Source organism: Naegleria gruberi, assembly GCF_000004985.1.
Source record: "Naegleria gruberi genomic scaffold NAEGRscaffold_49, whole genome shotgun sequence".
NCBI classification, from domain to species: Eukaryota; Heterolobosea; class Eutetramitea; order Acrasida; family Naegleriidae; genus Naegleria; species Naegleria gruberi.
Genome location: NW_003163278.1, coordinates 155,523 through 176,219, shown reverse-complemented (window position 1 = coordinate 176,219; position 20,697 = coordinate 155,523). Strand labels below are relative to the sequence as shown.

The 20,697-nt window shown below is 34.1% G+C and overlaps 9 protein-coding genes across 9 annotated transcripts; 5 read left to right on the top strand and 4 right to left on the bottom strand.

Moving 5' to 3' along the window:
- Nucleotides 1-902: 902 nt before the first annotated feature.
- On the top strand, nt 903-2,916 carry NAEGRDRAFT_51837 (uncharacterized protein; the record flags this gene model as incomplete). The annotated part of the gene is made up of 2 exons (XM_002673072.1): nt 903-1,937; nt 2,740-2,916. The coding sequence occupies 2 exons, from the start codon at nt 903-905 to the stop codon at nt 2,914-2,916; spliced, it is 1,212 nt and encodes a 403-aa protein (XP_002673118.1).
- A 1,122-nt stretch (nt 2,917-4,038) lies between these two features.
- On the bottom strand, nt 4,039-5,297 carry NAEGRDRAFT_71832 (ras family small GTPase; the record flags this gene model as incomplete). The annotated part of the gene is made up of 5 exons (XM_002672987.1): nt 4,039-4,478; nt 4,535-4,543; nt 4,585-4,602; nt 4,663-4,797; nt 4,886-5,297. 5 exons carry the CDS (start codon nt 5,295-5,297, stop codon nt 4,039-4,041), a joined length of 1,014 nt encoding a protein of 337 aa, XP_002673033.1.
- Nucleotides 5,298-5,430: 133 nt separating this feature from the next.
- NAEGRDRAFT_59074 (uncharacterized protein) lies at nt 5,431-7,903 on the bottom strand (the record flags this gene model as incomplete). Its single annotated transcript, XM_002672986.1, has 3 exons — nt 5,431-7,167; nt 7,226-7,711; nt 7,899-7,903. 3 exons carry the CDS (start codon nt 7,901-7,903, stop codon nt 5,445-5,447), a joined length of 2,214 nt encoding a protein of 737 aa, XP_002673032.1. The 3' UTR covers nt 5,431-5,444.
- Nucleotides 7,904-8,289: 386 nt separating this feature from the next.
- Nucleotides 8,290-11,188, bottom strand: NAEGRDRAFT_59073 (uncharacterized protein; the record flags this gene model as incomplete). Its single annotated transcript, XM_002672985.1, has 3 exons — nt 8,290-9,614; nt 9,665-10,132; nt 10,543-11,188. The coding sequence occupies 3 exons, from the start codon at nt 11,186-11,188 to the stop codon at nt 8,290-8,292; spliced, it is 2,439 nt and encodes an 812-aa protein (XP_002673031.1).
- Nucleotides 11,189-11,880: 692 nt separating this feature from the next.
- On the top strand, nt 11,881-12,996 carry NAEGRDRAFT_60833 (uncharacterized protein; the record flags this gene model as incomplete). Its single annotated transcript, XM_002673071.1, has 1 exon — nt 11,881-12,996. One exon carries the CDS (start codon nt 11,881-11,883, stop codon nt 12,994-12,996), a length of 1,116 nt encoding a protein of 371 aa, XP_002673117.1.
- Nucleotides 12,997-13,597: 601 nt separating this feature from the next.
- Nucleotides 13,598-16,083, top strand: NAEGRDRAFT_81038 (uncharacterized protein; the record flags this gene model as incomplete). Its single annotated transcript, XM_002673070.1, has 1 exon — nt 13,598-16,083. The coding sequence occupies one exon, from the start codon at nt 13,598-13,600 to the stop codon at nt 16,028-16,030; it is 2,433 nt and encodes an 810-aa protein (XP_002673116.1). The 3' UTR covers nt 16,031-16,083.
- Nucleotides 16,084-16,138: 55 nt separating this feature from the next.
- On the bottom strand, nt 16,139-17,421 carry NAEGRDRAFT_81037 (uncharacterized protein; the record flags this gene model as incomplete). The annotated part of the gene is made up of 1 exon (XM_002672984.1): nt 16,139-17,421. One exon carries the CDS (start codon nt 17,419-17,421, stop codon nt 16,168-16,170), a length of 1,254 nt encoding a protein of 417 aa, XP_002673030.1. The 3' UTR covers nt 16,139-16,167.
- Nucleotides 17,422-17,683: 262 nt separating this feature from the next.
- NAEGRDRAFT_51830 (alpha-tubulin) lies at nt 17,684-19,096 on the top strand (the record flags this gene model as incomplete). Its single annotated transcript, XM_002673069.1, has 1 exon — nt 17,684-19,096. The coding sequence occupies one exon, from the start codon at nt 17,684-17,686 to the stop codon at nt 19,094-19,096; it is 1,413 nt and encodes a 470-aa protein (XP_002673115.1).
- A 231-nt stretch (nt 19,097-19,327) lies between these two features.
- Nucleotides 19,328-20,656, top strand: NAEGRDRAFT_71825 (uncharacterized protein; the record flags this gene model as incomplete). Its single annotated transcript, XM_002673068.1, has 3 exons — nt 19,328-19,502; nt 19,547-20,271; nt 20,306-20,656. The coding sequence occupies 3 exons, from the start codon at nt 19,328-19,330 to the stop codon at nt 20,654-20,656; spliced, it is 1,251 nt and encodes a 416-aa protein (XP_002673114.1).
- Between the last annotated feature and the right edge of the window lie 41 nt (nt 20,657-20,697).

Here is a 20,697-nt window from a genome sequence, read left to right as displayed (position 1 = left end):
TATCTTTTACAGATTGTTCCCTTTGAGCGACTTGAATTTCTCTACTTTTGACTTGTTCATCCTTCTCATTCAAGGCAGTTTCTAACTTTTCCAAATTTGCCAATTGTTGTTCATATTGTTGTACGATAGAGTCGAGTTGCTTTTTGAGGAGGCTTGTTTGGTTTTTTGTGTCTTGCACTTGTTGTTTGATTTGTGATGATGATGGTGGTGCGTTGTTGGTCATGATTCCTGTTTTCTTCTTGGTCATTTGTTGTTCTTGTTTTTTTTTTGATTGGTAAATGACAACTCATCACAATAACAAATCAGACTTCCAACAGTAAACTCACAATGTCATATTCATTATTGGAATATTTTCATCAAAATAATACACAGTTTGTTTTTCGTATACATGAAAAATTATCATGTAAATATTTCATAAACAACTATACAATCCATTTTGTTGTTAGTTCAAAGATACAATTTGCATCACTGACATCAAAGGCAGGAAATAGCTCAGGTTGATTTTGTGGTAAGACAACTCCATAATTAACGTCCCATCTTTCAATTCACATTCAACAATATCCACATTTTGTAAAATTATTACATCCATCTACATTAATACTGTTAGGTGCAAATCCAATCATTGGATTACCTTCCTTGTCTATAAATCTCTTCAGTATTAACTAATTGTAAAGTGAAAATTAGGTCAAACGCCAATAGTAACCGTTATTTAATTTCTAAAAAAAAACGAAAAAACAACATGCATTGATTCGCTCTCTGGTAAATTTCAAGTGGAGGATTTCTAACAGGACATATCTGTTTCATCAATTTCAACACAAGCTTCTTTAGGACCTTTGCTTGATGATTCATCACTAGGCTAAACTTTTTGGTTTATTATTCAATCATTTTTATCAATCAACAAAATGTCCAAATACAAAGTTACGATCAAACCACAAAGTTCATCCGATGTATTGGAAAAGAAGAAGGAGGTACTTTCTCTACTGGATAAACCAGAACAAGTTGATTCCCTGCTAGCTTTGTTAGATGAGGTATTTTCCAACAGCAATGTAGAAAAGTATTCTGCCATCAGCAAGGATGACCTTGCCTTCCTGCTTGAAGCTAGATGCAAGGCTTCATTGATAAGGGCTGATCAACTCTCGGAGAAGGAAGAAAAGAGGTTGGCTATATTGAAAGCCCTGAATAGTGGACAAGAATGTGTTATTAATCAACCAAGTTTTGCTCCTGGATATGTTTTGTATGGTGAAGCTTTTGTTAGTTTTGCAAAATTGGGTGATCACGACAAGGTGTTTGATGATAAGCAGGAAAGAGAATTAATCAAGAATATTAGAGAAATTGTTGTGCAGACACTAAAATCTGCATTGGATATTGGAGAAATTTCCAAAGCACAAAAAGGTGAAATTCACAACCAAATTGCTAAATGTTTGGAATCTATTTTCTGTTCAGTTGATGATTATGTGGAAGGAGAAGATCAGAGTGAATTGAGTATTGAACAGGTTCAACAGCTCATGTTTGCAAGACAAAATTTAATGTTCAGTGGTGGAATGGACGTTCTGGAAAGGAAGGCAGACGAACTCGTGGAGAAAGTCACTGCCTCACCAAATACTCATCTCAGAAGCAAAATGTACCAGTTGAGAATTCAAGTTTTGAACTTTAGACCACACATTTGGAGAAGAGTCAAATTACCTGGTTCTATTACTCTACAAAGTTTGCAAGATCGTGTTATTTCACCTGTTCTTGGATGGTGCCGAAACTATCATGCCTACTATTTTAGAAAAATCCCATTCGAAAAGAAAGACTCTAAAAATCAAAGAATGCCACAACCAGACCTAGTATTTGGTCCAATTTACAGTCAAGCTGTAGACAAAATGCACGAGTTTAGTCACAACATTTACACTGCAGATGATACAAAGGTTGAACTATTCCATTTACTTGAAAAGGTATGTGTTTTTTACTTTTTACTACAATGTAATTAGACTGGAGATGAAATGTTTTACATGTATGATTTGGGAGATTCATTCAGACACAAAATCACAGTTGAAAATATTGAGGATTCAAATGATCAAACTATTACAGTTGAAGATGGTGAAAACTGTTGCCCAGCAGAAGATTGTGGATCTATTCATCGATATGCTGATGCCATTCAAATATATTACTACGGAACTCTCTTCAAGAACAATCCCTCATTTGCCAAAGATAAGGATAGCCATTCTGAAATAATGTCTCACTTGAATAAGGCAGCTAATTACCTTGAAAGAAAAGGATCATTTAATCCAACCAGTTTTTCATAAGTAGATGCAAAACGTCGTGTGCAAAATGCCCTTCGTAGTAATGTTTCCAAGATGGATGATTCTAATTTCTATTCTTATAATTTCCAAACAGGCACATCAAAACTTGGAACCTTTGAAGAAACAAAAATGCTTTCCAAGGCACCAGTTAAAGCATGTGCTATTTGTGATAGTACACAAAATTTAAAACAATGCTCTAAATGCAGATCTGTATATTACTGTTCCAGAGAACACCAATTGCAGGATTGGTCAAATCACAAAAATTTATGTGGAAAGGAAAAGAAATAATTGTGATAATTATTGCGGATAAAATTTAATTTATTATATAATATTTTTTTATATTTATTCTCAAAAGACATTGAACTTGTCAATTAGTCTCATTTTGAATAATGACACTGTCTTAATTGCTAAAGATTAGAATTAATTGAGGATAACAATAACATCAACACTTTAGGACGTGGTGGTGGAGGTTCAAGAGGAGCTGGTGGATCATCTTCTGGAGGAGGTTCTAGAGGTGGAGCTGGAAGTAGTGGTGGTGGAAGATCATCTTCACCATCTGGTTCAAGGAGGTGCTAGTAGTGGAAGAAGTTGTCTATCAAATTACATCCAATTTATTATTGGAATTCAATAATTAAACTTTACAAAAAAAATGCATCAAGATTGTTGGGCTGAAATTATTCCATTTTTGCAACCGATTGATGTTTTAGCCTTCACAATTTAATTAAAAAATTGTGTATTGTTACTTTTGATAGAATTTCCGAATTTACAACTGGTTGTTGTTCTGAGTTGAAAATTTCATTTAATTGTCATCAAAATCATGATGTTCCAATATGGGAATGTAAAATATTTCATCCGATTATACTTGTTAAAATTATCCTTAAAATTAGGAAATCAGGATCATCCTGAGAAGGGAGATCTCAATGTAATTTCACATATTTTGAATAGTTCAGAATTGAAATTGTTAAATTTCTATCGATCTGTCTTTACTGAATTTAAATTTCCACTTATTGTGTGGTGGGAGAGGCTGGAGTTGGAACGTGTTACTTTTGTGAATTTGTTCGGTGTGGAAACAAGCCACATGGTTTGCGTTCTGGATTTGAATCCTTTTACAAAAAATTTACAATTCCAAACGATTGAATGGCAACAGGAAATTTGGATACCAGGTGGATCTGAAAGTTCTATTCGAAACAAGATCTTATCCAAAGATACAAAAAAAATGATAAGAGCATGTATATTCTTCCATGTTTTTCAATGAATTATGAGATGACATTTCATGCAGTAGGAGATTGGTTTTCAATTATTAGAGATACTCTTGGAATAATTGTTGGACTCAATACTACAGATTTCTCACTATCTTGAAGAAAGTTAGTTTGAACGATGCTGTGAGGAAGGCATTCGAACTTGGATTTTCAGTGTTTGTGGATCAGATGTTCATTCAATTACAATCCATCTATTTCACTTTTAATAAGAATGATCGGGATTGTTTCTCTAATGTAAAAGTAATAAATAGTAGATTAAGTACGCATCTTAGGAATCATATTCCTTGTAAGCAAACCAAATAAGAGCAAAAGACTACAGCGCCACAGGTTCCCAAGTTGTCTCCAACCTCAGTACTGATGTGGCTCGACGATGCTTAACTTCTCAAATCGGACGGGATGAGGTGCATTCATCGTGATATGGCCGTAGCCATCTAAAATATTAAATAAAGGTTTATGAACTAGGTCCAAATTAAAAATTATTTATTATTAATTCTTTACATTATTGAGCATTTCTTCTTTTTGACTTGTACCCTCTTTTTACATTCCTCAATGTATGAGATGTCTTGTTCAATGCATCCTTTCAATAAAGTAAGATTATCAATTCCACCAAGTCTTTGCTTTCTAACAGTTTCCTCAAATATGGCATCGATGTTTTCTCCATTTTTGGCGCTACATTCAATAATGGAATAGTTCAATAATGAATTATCTGAAACAATTGAATTAACTTCTTGTCTAAAACGATCAATTGTTTCATTTCTATTGGCACTAACCAATAAATCCATCTTGTTTAAAACAAACACCACAGGCCTATCATTAACTTCAACATCTTTGCAACGTAACATGTTCTCTACGTGTCTACGCATATCTGATACAGAGTTTTCATCACTTGAAGAACATACAATTACAAATGCATCTCCAACTCTCATATATTGATCTATTAAGAGGTATTATTAATTGAATTATATTACAATCCCAAATAAAATCTCTTACCTCTCCATGCTAACATAATATTAGTCGAGTTTCTAATTAAATTTACTTACTAGAAAACTCCTCAGGTCCTAATAGTTATCATCAAAATTAGTTAATCATAATTATTGCCAAACATTACAAAAACTCACCTGCAGTATCGAGAATTTCTACCATGGCTGGCTCTTCATCAACCCTAAAATACTTTCTGTATGTATCCTCAATTGTCGGATCGTATTCAGTAATAAAAATATGCTGAATAAAGAAAATGGTTATTGCAGATTTTCCTTATTTTCATAATTATGGTAAATGTGAAATAAATAGGTCCATAATAAAATTCTATTAGAATCGAATAATAGAATTATTATTACTCACCCACTCCTCCTTCCCCAAGCACTATTATTTTAACTTCCTCTTGTTGTTGTTGTGCATTAGGATCATATTTTGGTCGTTTGTAAAGTTTAAATTTGATATAACTTGCTAATAAAATTTTCCTCTTCATTTCGTCTCGTTTAATCATTCGTAATCGAAGTTTCTCCAAATCATTTCCAAATAATTGACCAATTCCAAAATTCTTTTCGAATACTTTCCACCAAAAGGCATTGAAATAATCTTGCATTTCCTTCATATTCGAAATTTTCTTATTAATTGATTGAAATTTGGCAACCATTCGGATATCTGAATTTCTACTTGATGGATTTTTCAATTCGCTATCAGCTCCAAACGATAAAATATGTTGGAATATTTCATAGGGAAGTGATGAGAATAAAGTTGCATGTGGAGCCATTTTTTTTGGTTTGAACAAAAAGTTCAAGGAACTGAGTTCATATGTTCGATTTCAATGCATAGTTCCAAACATTAATAGGTTTTCAATAATCTTTGATATTTAAATAGGAATAAATCATATATTATATTTCTTTATTCAATAATGTTATTATTTATTCAAGATTTTATTCAACTCTTCTTGATAATCGTCCTGATCTATGAGACCCTCATCAAGGAAGGATTTCAATTTGGCAATTTGCTCCTCTTGTTCTGATGATAATTCAGTTTCAGTGGTGGTACTTGATGGAGAAGTGCCCAATAATTTAGATTGTTTCATTTCGAATTGTTCTTGTGCAATGATTCCATTCTCCAAAAGTTTCTTCAATTTGGCCAATTCTACTTTAACATTTTGATCTTTGACATTTGAGGTGTTTCTTGGAGAGGATGGACTTTCAACCTTTGTGGTGGTTGTCTCATTTTGAGGTTTTCCAAGAATTTTGTTGACTTTTTGCTCAAAATCTTCCTTTGAAATAATTCCAGAATTGTAGAGCTTTTCCAATTGTTTGACTTGATTATTGGTTGCTTGTTGATTGACTACAGGTTTGGATTCTTCTGGTGTAGCAGCTGGAGATGCAGGGGTTGGTGTTCCCTTCAAGAGCTTTTCTTCCTTTTGTTTGTAATCTTCCTCTGAGATGATTCCCATATCGACAAGTGATCTGAGTCTTTCCAGTTGATCTTGAATTTCTTCATCTTGCTCTGCACCACTACTGATTGGTGTTGATGATTGTTTAGGAGTTGTTTCTTTTGGACTTTCCTTAACAATCTTTTCTGAAGATGGTTTTTTCTTGGTTTCAACGATAGGTACTGGTGTGGTTGGCTTCTTTTCTTCCAATTTTGGAACTGTATTGGTTTGTTGATTCTTTTGAGAGCTATCAGTTGGAGTGACTGGAGTTTCCACTTCTTCTGAAGTAAAGACAGGAGTAGGAGTAGATGGCTTACTTGACTTGTTAGAAATAATGGTTGGAGTGGATGGCTTGGAGTCTGTTGGGGTTTTTGGAGAGGAATTTGATGAACTACTTGTAGGTGTTTGAGGTGAAGAAACTAGAGCACCGGTCTTGACACTATCAGGGTCTGAAATGATTTTTTCCATTTGAATGTCAAATTCGGATGGTGTAAGAATTCCCATCTTTTTGAAATATTTCAGTTTGGCAATATAATTTTGTTGATCAGAGGTGAGATGTGAATAATCTTCAGTGTCTTGAACTGGCTTGTTTTCATCCAAAATTTGTTGCATTCTCGATTCGAACATTTCATTGGTTAAAATTCCCTTCTCCTTTGATATTTTCAATTTTTCAATTCTTTCTTTTTGACTTTCGGATAGAGATTCTGTAGAGGAAGGAGTAGAAGGAGAAGATGGAGAGCTACTGGTTTGTTCTCTTTCAGAAAGTTGCTTTTGATAAATCCAATTTGTTGGAGTGTAAAGATTTCCCAAAACTTTTTTCTTTTTCATTTCATATTCGTCTTGTGTAATTATTCCATCGTTGACAAATCTTTCAAGAGTTCTCATTTGGTGTTTTTGAGATTCATTCATCATGCACTTTAAATCTTCATATTGTTGTGCATACTTTTCAAATGAAATTGTTTCTACTGCAGTTGGAGATTTCTGACCAGATGTAGAGCTGCTGATTTGAGAATTATTTCCAACAATTTGTTTCTTTTTCATTTCGAATTCTTCCTGTGTGAGAATTCCCTTTGATAAAAGGCTTTCCAATTTTTCAATCATTTGCTTCTGTTCTGGAGTAAGAGATGGTTGTTTTGGAGGGGAGGATTTTTGATTTTCTTCTTTCAGCTTATTGAGCTTGGCATTGTACTCTTCCTGTGTGATAATGCCTCTTCCAATCAATCTATTACAAATGTTACAATTTAGAAAGTGAATTTCACAATACTTACCCTCTCAACTTGGAAAGTAAATCTAATTGATCTTGTGTGAGGCCATCCATATTGCCACTACTCTGTGTATTAGTTTGTTGATTATTAGAAGTGGTGGCATAGGTCATTTCTGATCCACTATTTGCTGGATTGTAAACCATTTTCCATTTAGATTCAAATTCTTCTCTTGTCAAAATGTCCTTTCTAAACAATTGTTCAAGTTTTTTCAATTGTTCTTCAAGTTGTTTAGGTGGTAAATTGGATTTGATTAAATTTCTGGTAGATGATAAACCTTTTAAAATTGCATTCTCAGTCTCCTTATTTCCAAACTTGTAATTCTTATAATTTGGTCCAAAATTGTCATGTTTTTGTTGAATGATACGAATTCCAGTATCTGAACCTCCAATTTCTTCAGTACAATCAATCAAAATAAAGAATCCATTAATACTCAAATTATATCTTTCGTATTGGCTCGATAAACCTGATCCTGATCTCAACAATGGACTTCTTTGGTTTAAAGAAAACTAAACTTTGAGAAACTTACCAATCAGCTTTCACTCTAATAAAGTGATGGCCACCAACTCTTGGTTCTTCGACTTGTGTTGCATAGACAACACTATTACAGTTGGATTCAAGCTTTAAAACACACTTTCGGATAAATGGTAAAATAAATTTTCAGAGAGCAATTATTTACCTCATCATTAATCAAAATTCGGAATGGATTGGATGAGTTAGCAACAACCCCATTCAGAAAGAAAAAGACTGTAGAGAATTTTTGTTCAAGAGTTGTGTAAAAAGACTCGGTTGATAGTGTCGACATTTTTTTTAAAAATGATTAGTGACAAGTGGATAGAATCCATCCTTTCGTATGACAGCCAAATCATGGTGATTTTCATTTTCGAATCCTCATGACGACTCCCAAAATCCTTAAATGGATGATAAGGGAAAATGAATTCATTTCCTTTACTTTCGAATAATTTTCATAAAATAATTATGAAATAACATTCCCAATTGTGTGTTATCTCTTCCATTATGATGGTTAAAACTTGTAGATCGGTTAGTAAATACTCTCAAATCTATGAAATTCATGATTGCTTTGTAATGTGTACAAGAAATCCACCAACGATTTGACCTTCATAATTTCTCATAGGAAGGAATCTGAATCCTGGCAAAAGTTGATGAGTGAGTAGAGATGAATATCCAACACATTCAAAATTACCCAATCTAAACAATGTAGAGAATGGTCTAATAAGAGGATTCTTCTTTTTAAAAAGTCCAAATGAAATGATAGATTTCTTATCATCCAGTGGTGCATTAATAGTTTGCTTGGAAGTGAGTGCTGTCTCCCCATTCAATGAATCTTTCAATACCTTGACAAGGTTCGAGTATATTTTCTTATTCGAAACAGATAAAGAACCTGTTTCAATAACTCCAATGGAAAGTTGGTTGACCTTTTGAAGAGTTGACTTGGCTGGAATGAAATCAATTACTTCAATTTTAACATTTTTGAATGGTGTTGTTTCGTCTAGCTTGGCTTTTGGTACGTATCCACTTGGATTGGATGAGAAGAGAGCATTATTAATTCTCAAAAATTGATCACAAAATTGATAATTGAGAGATACAATCTGACAACCTGCAGCCCAATACATTACTGGACTAAAGTTAGTGGAGAATACTCTTGTAGCTTTTGGATAAATTCTAGTCATTAGAGTTTCATTGTGTTTGAAAAAATGGGAACCCTTCTTGATAATATGAGTCAGTCCCATTCCTTCTGAGAGATTAATCATTTTGTGAATTTGAGAAGTTTCCTCTGGATATTCATGATGTACATCGACCACAGATTTAAAAAATAAGAGGTCATACAGCTCCTTAGTCCACTGTCCTATTTTGTCCTTATCAGGTTGCATGGTTGGAAATGTTGTGTCGAGAGTCTTCATTGATTCGTCCATCTTTTCCACAACAAACTTTTCATCTATATTAATGTTTGGAATGACATTTCTGGCCCATACAAGTTCTGGAGGATCAAATTCATTGTGTGAAATATTCTTTTCGAAAAATATATCAGAAACAATATCCACCTCAACTTGTCTCAATTTGTTTTCCAACTTTGCCAACTCTCCCTGAAGTAAGACCTTTCCTCTACATTCAGAAAGTTTTGGAAGTTGCTCAGTATTACTCAATTCTGATGGAGCAATAATCTTCTCACCAAATGCATCTTTCAAATGTTGTGCAATTTTTTTCTGTTGATCAAAATTACAATGAATTTCCAATGAGATGATGAGAGGATAGTCAGTTGTGTGGAATGAATATTGTTTGATTCCTTCAAGTGCTTCCTTGAGTGTAATCTTTGAGGTGAGAGTCCAACCATGATAGACTATTGGTTCTCCATTAGGACCATCCCAACAATCAACTATTCGCACATGATCAGTTAAATTATTTCCATTGATGAATATTACTTACTTTCGATACATCTACAATTAGCTTTAAGGCAATCAATATAGGCCTTTTTAGAACTTTCACTAGTAAGCTGATTTCCCTCCAGATAGGTATTGTGAGAGGAGGAAATTAAATAATCTGACAACGGTAAGTCATCTTCAAACTCTTCCAGTTTCATGAATGAAGTGGTCAGTAAAATTGATATAAATTGTTGAAAATCAATGGAATCTCGATTAATATTATTGGGCAATTCATCCTGTTGCTCTTGACTGAAGAATTCTCTCAACTCTTCAATAGACATGACATCCTTTCCATGTGAATACTTGTTAAACAAGTATTTGAGCATTTCCAAAGTCTTTTTATCAACAAAACATGAAGAATCCCAACTCTCATCAGGTAAAATCTCTTCCGAAGTAAAAAACCTCATCAATCTATCAAATTGAACCTTGTATGTACTATAAATCGAATCAACACCAACAAAAACACCAAATCCTAGCAATATCCAAGCACTCCACAATTTAAAACTATTCCAAGACAATAACCTTCTTGAAGAAGAATCAGTTCCAAAATTTCTTCTTCCGAAATATTTAGCCTTCATCATTGAATTGTAATTTCCATTCCTCATCAATGAATTTATCGTTGTTATTGGTTTTAATTTACAATTTTGCAATCGGAATGATCGATACTGCTCACATTGAAAAGATTTCTCCAATCCCTTCTTAAATGATGGAATGATTCTCTTCATATTTTTTTAATTGATTTAAATATAATTAAATGATTTAAAATTACAATCATCACATTCCGATTTTGATTTGTTCCAGTAGAAATAATTTACAATCTCAACTTGTCCACACGTTGCAATTGCTTAACATTGACTTCAAATTGAGTCTTTTTAATCTCACCATATTGCATAATTTTCGATTGAAGAGATAATACTTGTTCTTGTAAAATGTTGGAAATTAATTGAAAGTGAGTGGATTCTTGTAATTGTTCAGAATCTACAGTGTTTCTAGAAGCCATCTCACCATATTTTGAAACAATCAGATCACTCTTCATTCTCTCACTCATATAGTCCTTGGTGAGGTCAGTGAGTGAAGTGAGAATGAGAATTAAATTATTAAAAGTCTTTTCCAAATCTCCCCTCTTATAATTGGAATGCAAAGAGAAGAAATCATTCATTGTTCGAATGATTCGTTCAAGTCCTTTTTGAATCATGTTGATGTGAGTTGAAAATTGTTCCAATTTGCAGCTGAATTCTAACGAACACTTTTCATCTAATTCCTCTACAAAATCTTCCATTTCCTTTAGAATGTAAAAGTAGTCGAGTTTGGGTTTCTTCTCGAATTTAGGAATGGATTTCCAATCGATAATCTTCTTCTCCGAATTATTGTTTGCTTCATTGATTTTGCAATACTTTTCCGAAATGTAATAATCCCTTCCCAGACATTCCAATCCAAAATTTGTGACCGAATTATTAGATGGTGCTTCGTGTTCAATCTTGTCTTGGTTATTTTCTTGTTCCGAAGCAATTAAATCTTGTTGAATCATTTTTATTTAAATAATTAAATAATAATTAAAATCCATCTTTAATTATTTTAAATCCAAAAAACAAAAGGTTGGATGTAACGAAACCAGAACGGACCCTGCAATGCAAATCTTGACAGCATCACGTTAATCTGAAGACGGCTTACTATATCAGACCACACCAGAAGCCAGAAACTTGCCCATTACGGTATGTTAGAGATTTCGGGATTGTGGTCTGAACACATGTCTATCTACTAACAAATCCTTCATGCTCTGCAAATTTTACCAACAAAAAATAAATGGGTGTTTGTGGTTTTTCATTTTTTTCAATTTATTTAATATTTGTTGCAATATGTATTAAGATTGAATGTTTTGTTGATGGAATTGATGAGGGAATAATGAGGTTTTGATTGGGGTGTGATCTTTGCATGATATTCAACATGATGATTGAGTAAAATTGCAATTGTTTGTATAAATAATTTAGTATCGGAAGTTTGTTATCTTCAACCTAGTCGGAAAGTCTCGGAAACTTTGTTGAAACGCACAAAGTCGTAAGATAATAATTGTGCAACCTCATCAGATGATTTATGCTTCCTCTGCTAATAGTTTGGAACTTCACAACAAGAAAGGACGCATTTACATTAACTCTCTATGAAATAAATAGTTTTCAACAATAATCTCTGTCGCACTCAATTCATTCAACAAACATTAAAAAAATGTCAGCACAAGATATCTCATCTGTTCCTCCACTCTTTCAACCATTCAAAATTAGAGGATTGACTTTAAAGAATCGTATTGTAGTCTCCCCAATGTGTCAGTACTCATCGGTTGATGGATTTGCTAATTTCTGGCATGTTCAACATATTGGCAGTAGAATTGTAGGTGGAGCTGGTTTATTTATTGTAGAAGCCACTGGTGTTTCGGATATTGGTAGAATTTCACCAGGATGTTTAGGAATTTACAAAGATGAACATGTTGACATGTTGTCTAAAATTTGTCAATTTACACACGAACAGGGTGGACATATCGGAATACAAATAGGTCATGCTGGTAGAAAGGCATCAACTGGAAGATTGTGGGAAGCTCTAGGAAGAAAAGCATTGACAAATGAAGAAGGAGGATGGGACGTTGTTGGTCCATCTCCAATTGCATTTGATGATAATCACAAAGTTCCTGCAGAATTGTCCATTGAACAAATTCAAGAAGTGATTCAACAATTTGTGGATGCTGCTAAGAGAGCTGTTAAGGCAGGATTTGATGTTATTGAAATTCATGGAGCTCACGGATATTTAATTTCCTCATTCCTTTCACCAACTTCAAATCAAAGAACTGATGCTTATGGTGGATCATTCGAAAATCGTATTAGATTCTTGATTGAAATTGTTCAAAGAATTAGAGAGAATATTCCAACTGAAATGCCATTATTTGTCAGAGTTTCAGCTGATGAATACGTTGGTGAAGAGGGCTGGACCATGAAAGACACTACAGAGCTAGCAAAGGTTTTACGTGATTCTGGAGTTGACTTGTTGGACTGTTCATCTGGTGGTAATAATGCCAAAGCCAAAATTTCACCAATTGGAATTGTGCAAGGTTATCAAGTTCCATTCTCTGAGGGCGTCAAGAAATCAGTTGATGGATTGGCCACTGGTGCAGTTGGTAAAATAGTGGAAGCTAAATTTGCTAATGATTTAGTGAAGGATGGAAAGGCAGATTTAGTATTAATTGGAAGACAAGATTTGAATGATCCTTACTGGCCAATTAGAGCTGCTCAAGATTTGGATTACCCAGTCGCTGTTCCTCCTCAATACATGTTTGCATTCCCAAGAAAATAAAGATAGAGAACATTGTGTTTCTACATTGTAATAGGTCATGATTCTTCTTTCTCTTGTTTTTCAATTCTCAAACATGATAGATCATTTGAATTTTTTATTAAGGTAACAATTTCAACACATTTAGAATAATACTCAACCGTTCATTCATTATAATCTTACAAGCAACAACGTTAAATGTCTTCAAATGTATTCGACAGTAAAGCTTTACGTAAAATGCTCACTCCACAAATTTGTCTGTCTCAAGATCCAATAAGGAATGAATTTGCAAAGACCGTTTCGCCTTTTCCATGTATTTTGTTCCAAGCAGCAAAAAAATAAAACCACACAATCCCTTGTACATTTACTAATACTCTACACCTCAACATACACATTGTTGAATCGTATCTATCGCGATATTAGGAGTGTTATTTTGTTGTTTGTTGTTGTTGTTGTTGTATACTCATAGAGACTATACGGAACAGCACACGTTATTTGTTGTAAATATATATTGATGTTGTTCTCCTCCTTTCTATCTAGATAGTATTATTTATATATTTATATTATACATTCCTTCTCTACTTTTTATTAAAAGAAGAAAGGTAATCACGTTTGATTTTTAAATATGTCTCATTCTGCTGCTGCTAACAATCACTATTTCTCCTCCCTTCATCATCTAACCAGACAACAGCAACAACAATTTCAATCCATTTCTAATACATATTTCGGAGAAGTGAATTCCTATTCTAACCTTTCATCCTCTCCGCCTCTATCAAGTATGAGTTGTAATTCGAATAGCAACTCCAATACCGACATTCAAGAAACTATTAATAATAATAACAATATGATTAAAAAATCCTCACTCGATAACGTTGTCAGATACAATAGTAGTAATAATTCTGTGGAAGATGATCATACATATTCCGACTCATCTTCACAACATTTGTATGAAAACTTTTCCTTTAATAATTATTCATCACAACAACAATTAGCAGAACCATCATGCTCCGATCAATATGATATGTATGAACAAAATGAGGATGATTTTGAATTTCTTCAACAACATCACAGATCTCATCATGATCATCAACACTATCAATATGTGCAACATCCATTCATGTCATCCTCTCACACTGTTGCTGCAAATATGACCACAGGACAACCAATTTATGCAGCAAAGAGAGATGGTTTCATGGAACATGCCAGTATAGAACAAAACCACTATCCTTCCTTGTACTCGAGACCAATGATGAGGATTCACATCTTTCCTAATGGTAGTTTGCAACATGGAAAGATTGTTTCCTTCGATCCAACTGGTACTTCTTTTGAAGATTTAATAATGATGGTTTGCTCCAAGTTTAGATACACTCCTTTCAATGATATTGGAAGAAGTGATAATTCTGACATTTTGCCAAAATTAATTTCATTAAGAGGAACAGAAGTAGATGGCATTGATCAAATTGTCAATAATGATACATTTTGCTTCGTTCCACCGAACGAACCATTCAGACCACCTATTAGCATTGAGAGAGTTATTTTGAGTAATATTGATTCTTCTCAACAACGAGCCTACCAAGTCTATACCCCTCCTGCCACTGCAATTCCATCTAGAACAATTCTCAATCAGAAAGTTCAAAAGAATGCAGAAGAAATTCTCGTTGGTCCTCCACAACAACCAGTTGCTTCATCATTAGCATCTTTGGAGAGATCAAATATTGAATTGGCCAATGAATCTGTACAACCAGTTGGCAATAATACTGAAACTATTCTCACTCCAACCAAAAAGAGTAACAATAACAAATTTTCCAACACTTCTTCTCCAATCATTAGAACACCTCGCTCCCAAATTGTTTCTGTACATAGACCACATTCTTATCAAGTTACTACTATGGTTGATTCATTACCATTTGCAGGTAATCCAATACATTTTGCTTCCCCATCTCACTACACTAGCACTCCTCCAAGAACAAAGAAACAAGTTATCAGACTAATTCCAGAATTGTACTATCAAATTTTCTCATTCCTAACTCACAAGGAATTAGCTTTGGGTATTGGATTGGTTTGTAAAGAATTTGAAAGAGAATTCGCAAAGAATGAAATGCTTTGGAAAGAGATTTGTATGAACGTATACAGCTACTATGTCAAGAGAAAATATCAAAATGTTACTAATTCTAAATCATTAGACAAGTGTCCAAGATTCTTTTCTCAGACTCCTCTTAACGAGATTAAAAAACGATTCATGACTGTTTGTGAAAAACCACCATGTTATTACAAGTCATGGAAGACCTATTATAGATTCTTTATTAATTGGGCCTTGAAATTGTGTTGGGATACATGTGAAAGAGGTAACAATATCAAGTTCAAGAATAACAATGCCACTGTCTACAGAGAGGATAATATTACATATCATTGGCAAACTGTGAGAACTAACCTTCCAATCAGAATTCCAACAGAAATTGAAAAGAGAAAGAATGGATACATGACACTTCCTCTCATTTCACCATTGGATCTTGAAAATGGAGATGTGGATATTATCACTGATGATGTTGCAATTTTAGAAGTGGAAATTAAGATTGAAAAATTCGACAAGACTAACGCTAATGGTTGGTGGATTGTAATTGGATTGGAAACCGAAACCTTCCCTTACAAGGAATCCACACCAACCAATCTTGTAGGATATGATAGACATGGAGGTTTTGGATATGCAGGCGGAAATGGTGATAATTTACACTTTTATTCCAATACTCATCTCAAACATAAGCAAGCCTTCACATGTGACCCTGTCGTACAGTGGAATAACGTTCCATTCAATGAGGGAGATATTGTCAAGGCTCGTGTCAAGTACTACTTGAAAGCTTTTGAAGATGCTGTCGATCCAAAGAATAATATTGGTGCAACCCTCTCTTGGTATCTGAATGGTAAATGCATTGGTGAATGCTTTAGAAATATCACAGGCGTTCTTTATCCAGCAGTTTCTTTACTCACCAACCAATCTGTTACCCTTAGATGTGTTGATCCAATGTTTGAGCTCATCTCCAAAGATGTTGTCTTTGAATAAATATTTTGGTGTTCTGATGACTGCGTCTAAACATCTACTGCTGATTAACTAGTTGTGACTTATCAATTTTTTTTCAATTTCTTAACAGCATGAAAACTCCATAACAGTGAATATAATACAAATTTTACTATACAAGGTTAATCAGATGATTCTCTGAATGAGTAACTTTCTCTTGGATCACCAAAAGGACATTTCAAATGGAATTCAACTCCATCAAATCCTTGTGTTTCTTCTCTGAGAGGTTCCCATTTGGAAATGGATGGCTTTGCCAAATGTCTTAACCAAAAGGCACGATCAAATGACTTGAGCAACTTGAATTCACTTGGGTAATTCTCATCAAATAATGGATCAATATCATATAATTGTTGTACAAATTGATCTAATTGAATGTGATTTGTAAATTTGACATGCTTTTGATTTGAAGGAATGTTAAACTTTTTACGGAAACCATCTTCCAAGAAGAATTTCATACCACCCTTTCCTTTCAACTTCAATCTTGAGAAATAAGCACCCATAGCTCCTTGATAAATAACCTTCTTATCCACTCCAATAGCATCCAAAATATCGTCCACAAAATCTTGACAATTTCCACTCTTCTTTCCATCTCCTCCTCTATTCTTGTATTCCATAGTGGTATTCCACTTGATAATTACTTCTGCAATATTATCAACCATAGCATTAATGCCACAATTAGTAACTGAAAGTTCATCTGTTAAATCACATGCAACAAGGGCAGCAGAAGCTACCAACTTTTTAGGAACACACAAACTGGCATCAATCCACTCAAATTTCCAAGGTCCAATCAAAATAGCCGAGTGAAACATTCCCAATTCTGGTAAAAAGCTTGATTTTGCAAGTAAAGGACTCATAATTTGTCTGAATGCCTTCTTTCCTTTGCTTTCACAAATTTCTGAAACAATAATTTTAACTCTCAATCGATCTTGATTCATGAGAGATTTTTGAATTTCTAAATGTTCTGGAGAATTTAAATAATCCACATCCAATTCTTCATCATCAGAATCATCTTCCGTAACATCAATTGGTGCTGTTGTAACACCTTTAATTGCAATATCACCTTGTTCGCTCTTTGATGAAATTCCATCGAAAATTCCCTTTTTACCTGACGATGGCTCTCCAGAAGTTGATGAAATTCCCAACCCTGTAGATTGAGAAGTTTCCGAATAGGTTGAAATAGCATTAATGACCGTTTGTGCCCAATCAGTAGTCAAATAGAAATTCTTCAGTTTTTGTTTATCGGAGAGAACGAGAGCCAATTTGCTCATCAATACTTCATCTCCCTGAGCAGCATTTCTATAATATGGACTATCTTTGATCTTTTTCAAAACTGACTTGTAGTCTTGAGTTTGAATAAATTGTTCATCCGACATCATAGCGTTCACTGTGAAGGAAAGTTTTAATTAATTTTTTTTTCGGGTGATGAAAATTTTTTAAGTTCATTCGCATGACGTTGTGATGATCATCATTTGGGTGATGAAAATTTAAAATTGAAACTCTATGATTCTCAAATGGAGAATGTAAAAATACATTCTAGAGTTCTGCTCAATAGTGGATCTGATGATTTTGCTGACGATATGAAATTGTAATTCTACTGTAGATGAATTAATTAATATTATTTTTTATTTATTAAAAAAAATGAGTGTAATTTGTATTCAGGTTGGAGGTGCTGGAAATAGAATTGGATTAAGTGCTTGGGAACAATTATTAAGAGAGCATGAGCATTGTATTTTTCCTGATAAGTTTACAGAGGAAGAGAAGAGGCGTCGATTTAATTCGGATTATCAAAATGATCAAGATAAGGATGAGAAATATTTAAATGTATTTAGAGAGAAGGAGGATGGAAAATTTGTTCCTAGAACATTGTTTATTGATTTGGAAAGACCTATTTTGACAATATCAGAACTATCGGATTCAACTGGAGAGAATTTATTGAAATTAATTCAAGACCATGAAAGTGAATGCTCGGAAAGTAATTCATTGTTTGTGAGTGAAACTTCCTCTGTATTGGATTCTTCCTCTTATACTTATGCAAATGGAAGACACTCTTCTCGTTCAAAGAAATTATTGGAGATTGCAATGGAAAGGATTAGGTCCCTAGTGGAAAAGTGTGAATCTCCATTTTCCTTCATGATAGTTAGCTCAATTGGGGGTGGATTAGGATCTGGTTTTGTGAGCTTGTTAATGGATAGTATCTATACATCTTATTCAAAGACATACAAATGTGCTATTTCTATTTCCCCAGACTTCGAAAACGCAGGAGATAATGGTCCAATTGAGGCTTTGAATTCATTTCTCTACATGGGAAATTCAACTAATGGTTGGGATGCAAAAATATTTATGGAAAACAAAGCTATTGAGAACTTGTGCAAGAAAGAATTTCATTATTCATCAATGGATAGTGTGAATGAGCTCATTTCCTTGGTTATTTCAAATGTTACAGCCTGTAATAGATTTGAAGGACCCCTTTCTACGGATTTACAAAATCTTACACACAATTTTCCGTATCCAGTTATGAACATTCTGTATCCGTCATTTGGGCCAATTCATTCCTCAATGAAAACTGTTCCACATGGCTATGGAACAGAAATGTTCACATATGATTGCTTGGCCAGTCCCTTTATTGAATCTTCTGAAGGTTATACCATGTGCAGTTCACTACTGTACAGAGGTTATGTAGAACCGCGAACAATTAATACGGTAGTAAGAAAATTGAAAGACGAAAGGGCACTTAAATTTTGTAGTTGGAATCCGAGTGGTCTTAAAGTTGGGGCTGTGTTTCATAGACCTCTCTACTCTTGTAATTCAAATTTACTCAATATGCACATTACAGCATTCATGTTATCCAATTCAACTAGACTAAAATCATCCCTCGAACGCATCAAACATGGAGCCAATGAAATATTAACAATGAAATCATTGTTACATCATTTTCATTCTGAGGGTATGGAACTTGATGAGATAACAGAATTGACAGAAAATTTCGAAAGTCTTGTTGAGGGCTACCAAGAACTTAATGCTGAAGAAGAATTGGGACCTGATGAGGAATAGGATAATCATTAGTAACTCTAATATACTTCATTTTTAATGGTGAAGAGGATTCTCGATTCAATGTGAGGGTTGAATTCTTCAATTTCAAGTTTAACTATTCGCACAAGAACCAAACGGACATTCTTGAATTGTATTTAATACTACTACCCTCAATTTCAGAATCGATTCATTGTTGTAAACCAATTAATTGTGAATGAGGAAGAAAATCATTTTACCAGAATCAAAAAAACAATGCCTCCAAAAGAAGACGAATTTGAATTTAAGGATGAACGAGAGCCACAGGTTTCTCCATTATCACACTTTAAAATTTTACAAATTTTTGGTGGAAACTTGTTGTTGCTGTTGTTTGGAATTCTTGGGGCTGTTGGGTATGGTGTAATCCCCATTCTGTGTAATGTCTTCATAGGTATGTTGGTTACATTTACATGTGAATGTTAATTGTTATGTTAGGTGAATTAATTGACAGCTTGGCTGGAGCCAAATCTGTGGAGGAAGGCAAGTTTGTTGTTTCACAGGTTTGCATCAAGTTGGGAATTCTATCAGCATGTAGTGCTGTTGCATTCTTGTTACAGGATTTCTTCTTGCAAATATCACATGCAAGAATAGGAACATCTCTCAGAAAAGCATACATGCATGCCCTCTCCAAACAGGAGATGAGTTTCTTTGACATTAAAAAGATTGGAGCTATCACATCCATTCTTTCTGAGGATATTGGAAAAATTCAAGAAGTCTACACTACAGACCTCTCTATATTTTGCCAGGACTTGAGTCAGTTTGTGATTGGGTTTGTTATTTCTTTGACCATTAATTGGACGATGTCTTTGATTCTAGTCTCAACGATACCCTTGACCTTTATTTCCCATATGGTAATGTCCACAATCTCTACAATTATTACAAAGAGGATTAACAAGTTGACTGAAAATTCTTCTGCTGTATCCAATGAAATCATTTCTTCAATGAAAACTATTCGCTCCATGGCACAAGAATATTCAGAATTGAATCGATTCCAAAAAGATTTGGACAAGATTAACAGGCAGGGTGTTTTTAAGGGGTCTGTTCATGGACCTTTTCTTGCCTTTACTGCTGGACTTACATGGGCAACAGTAACATTGGGTTTCCTGTATGGTGGCACAACTGTTGCTGAGGGAAAGGCCACCATGGGATCAGTATTCCAAGTTTATGCGTGTTTCCTTATCTGGTGGACAAAAGCAACGTATTGCCATTGCACGTGCTCTTTTGCAAAACCCAAAAGTTCTCTTATTAGATGAGGCAACTTCTGCATTGGATAGTGAATCTGAAAGATTGGTTCAGCAAGCATTGGATGTTCTGATGAAAGGTCGTACTACTATATGTATTGCTCATAGACTGACAACTATTATCAATTCAGATATCATTTGTGTTTTGGTTAAAGGTGTTTTGGAAGAGAAAGGTAACCATTCAGAGTTAATTAGACTACCAAACGGTATTTACAAATCTCTTATTGAGAAGCAAATGGTATTCAATGAAGAACACAGCAAAAATCACGAAACAGCTAATGAAACTGTTGTTTTAGAAGAATAACTGATTCATATCTATTGCCAAGCTACAATTTCTGAAACATA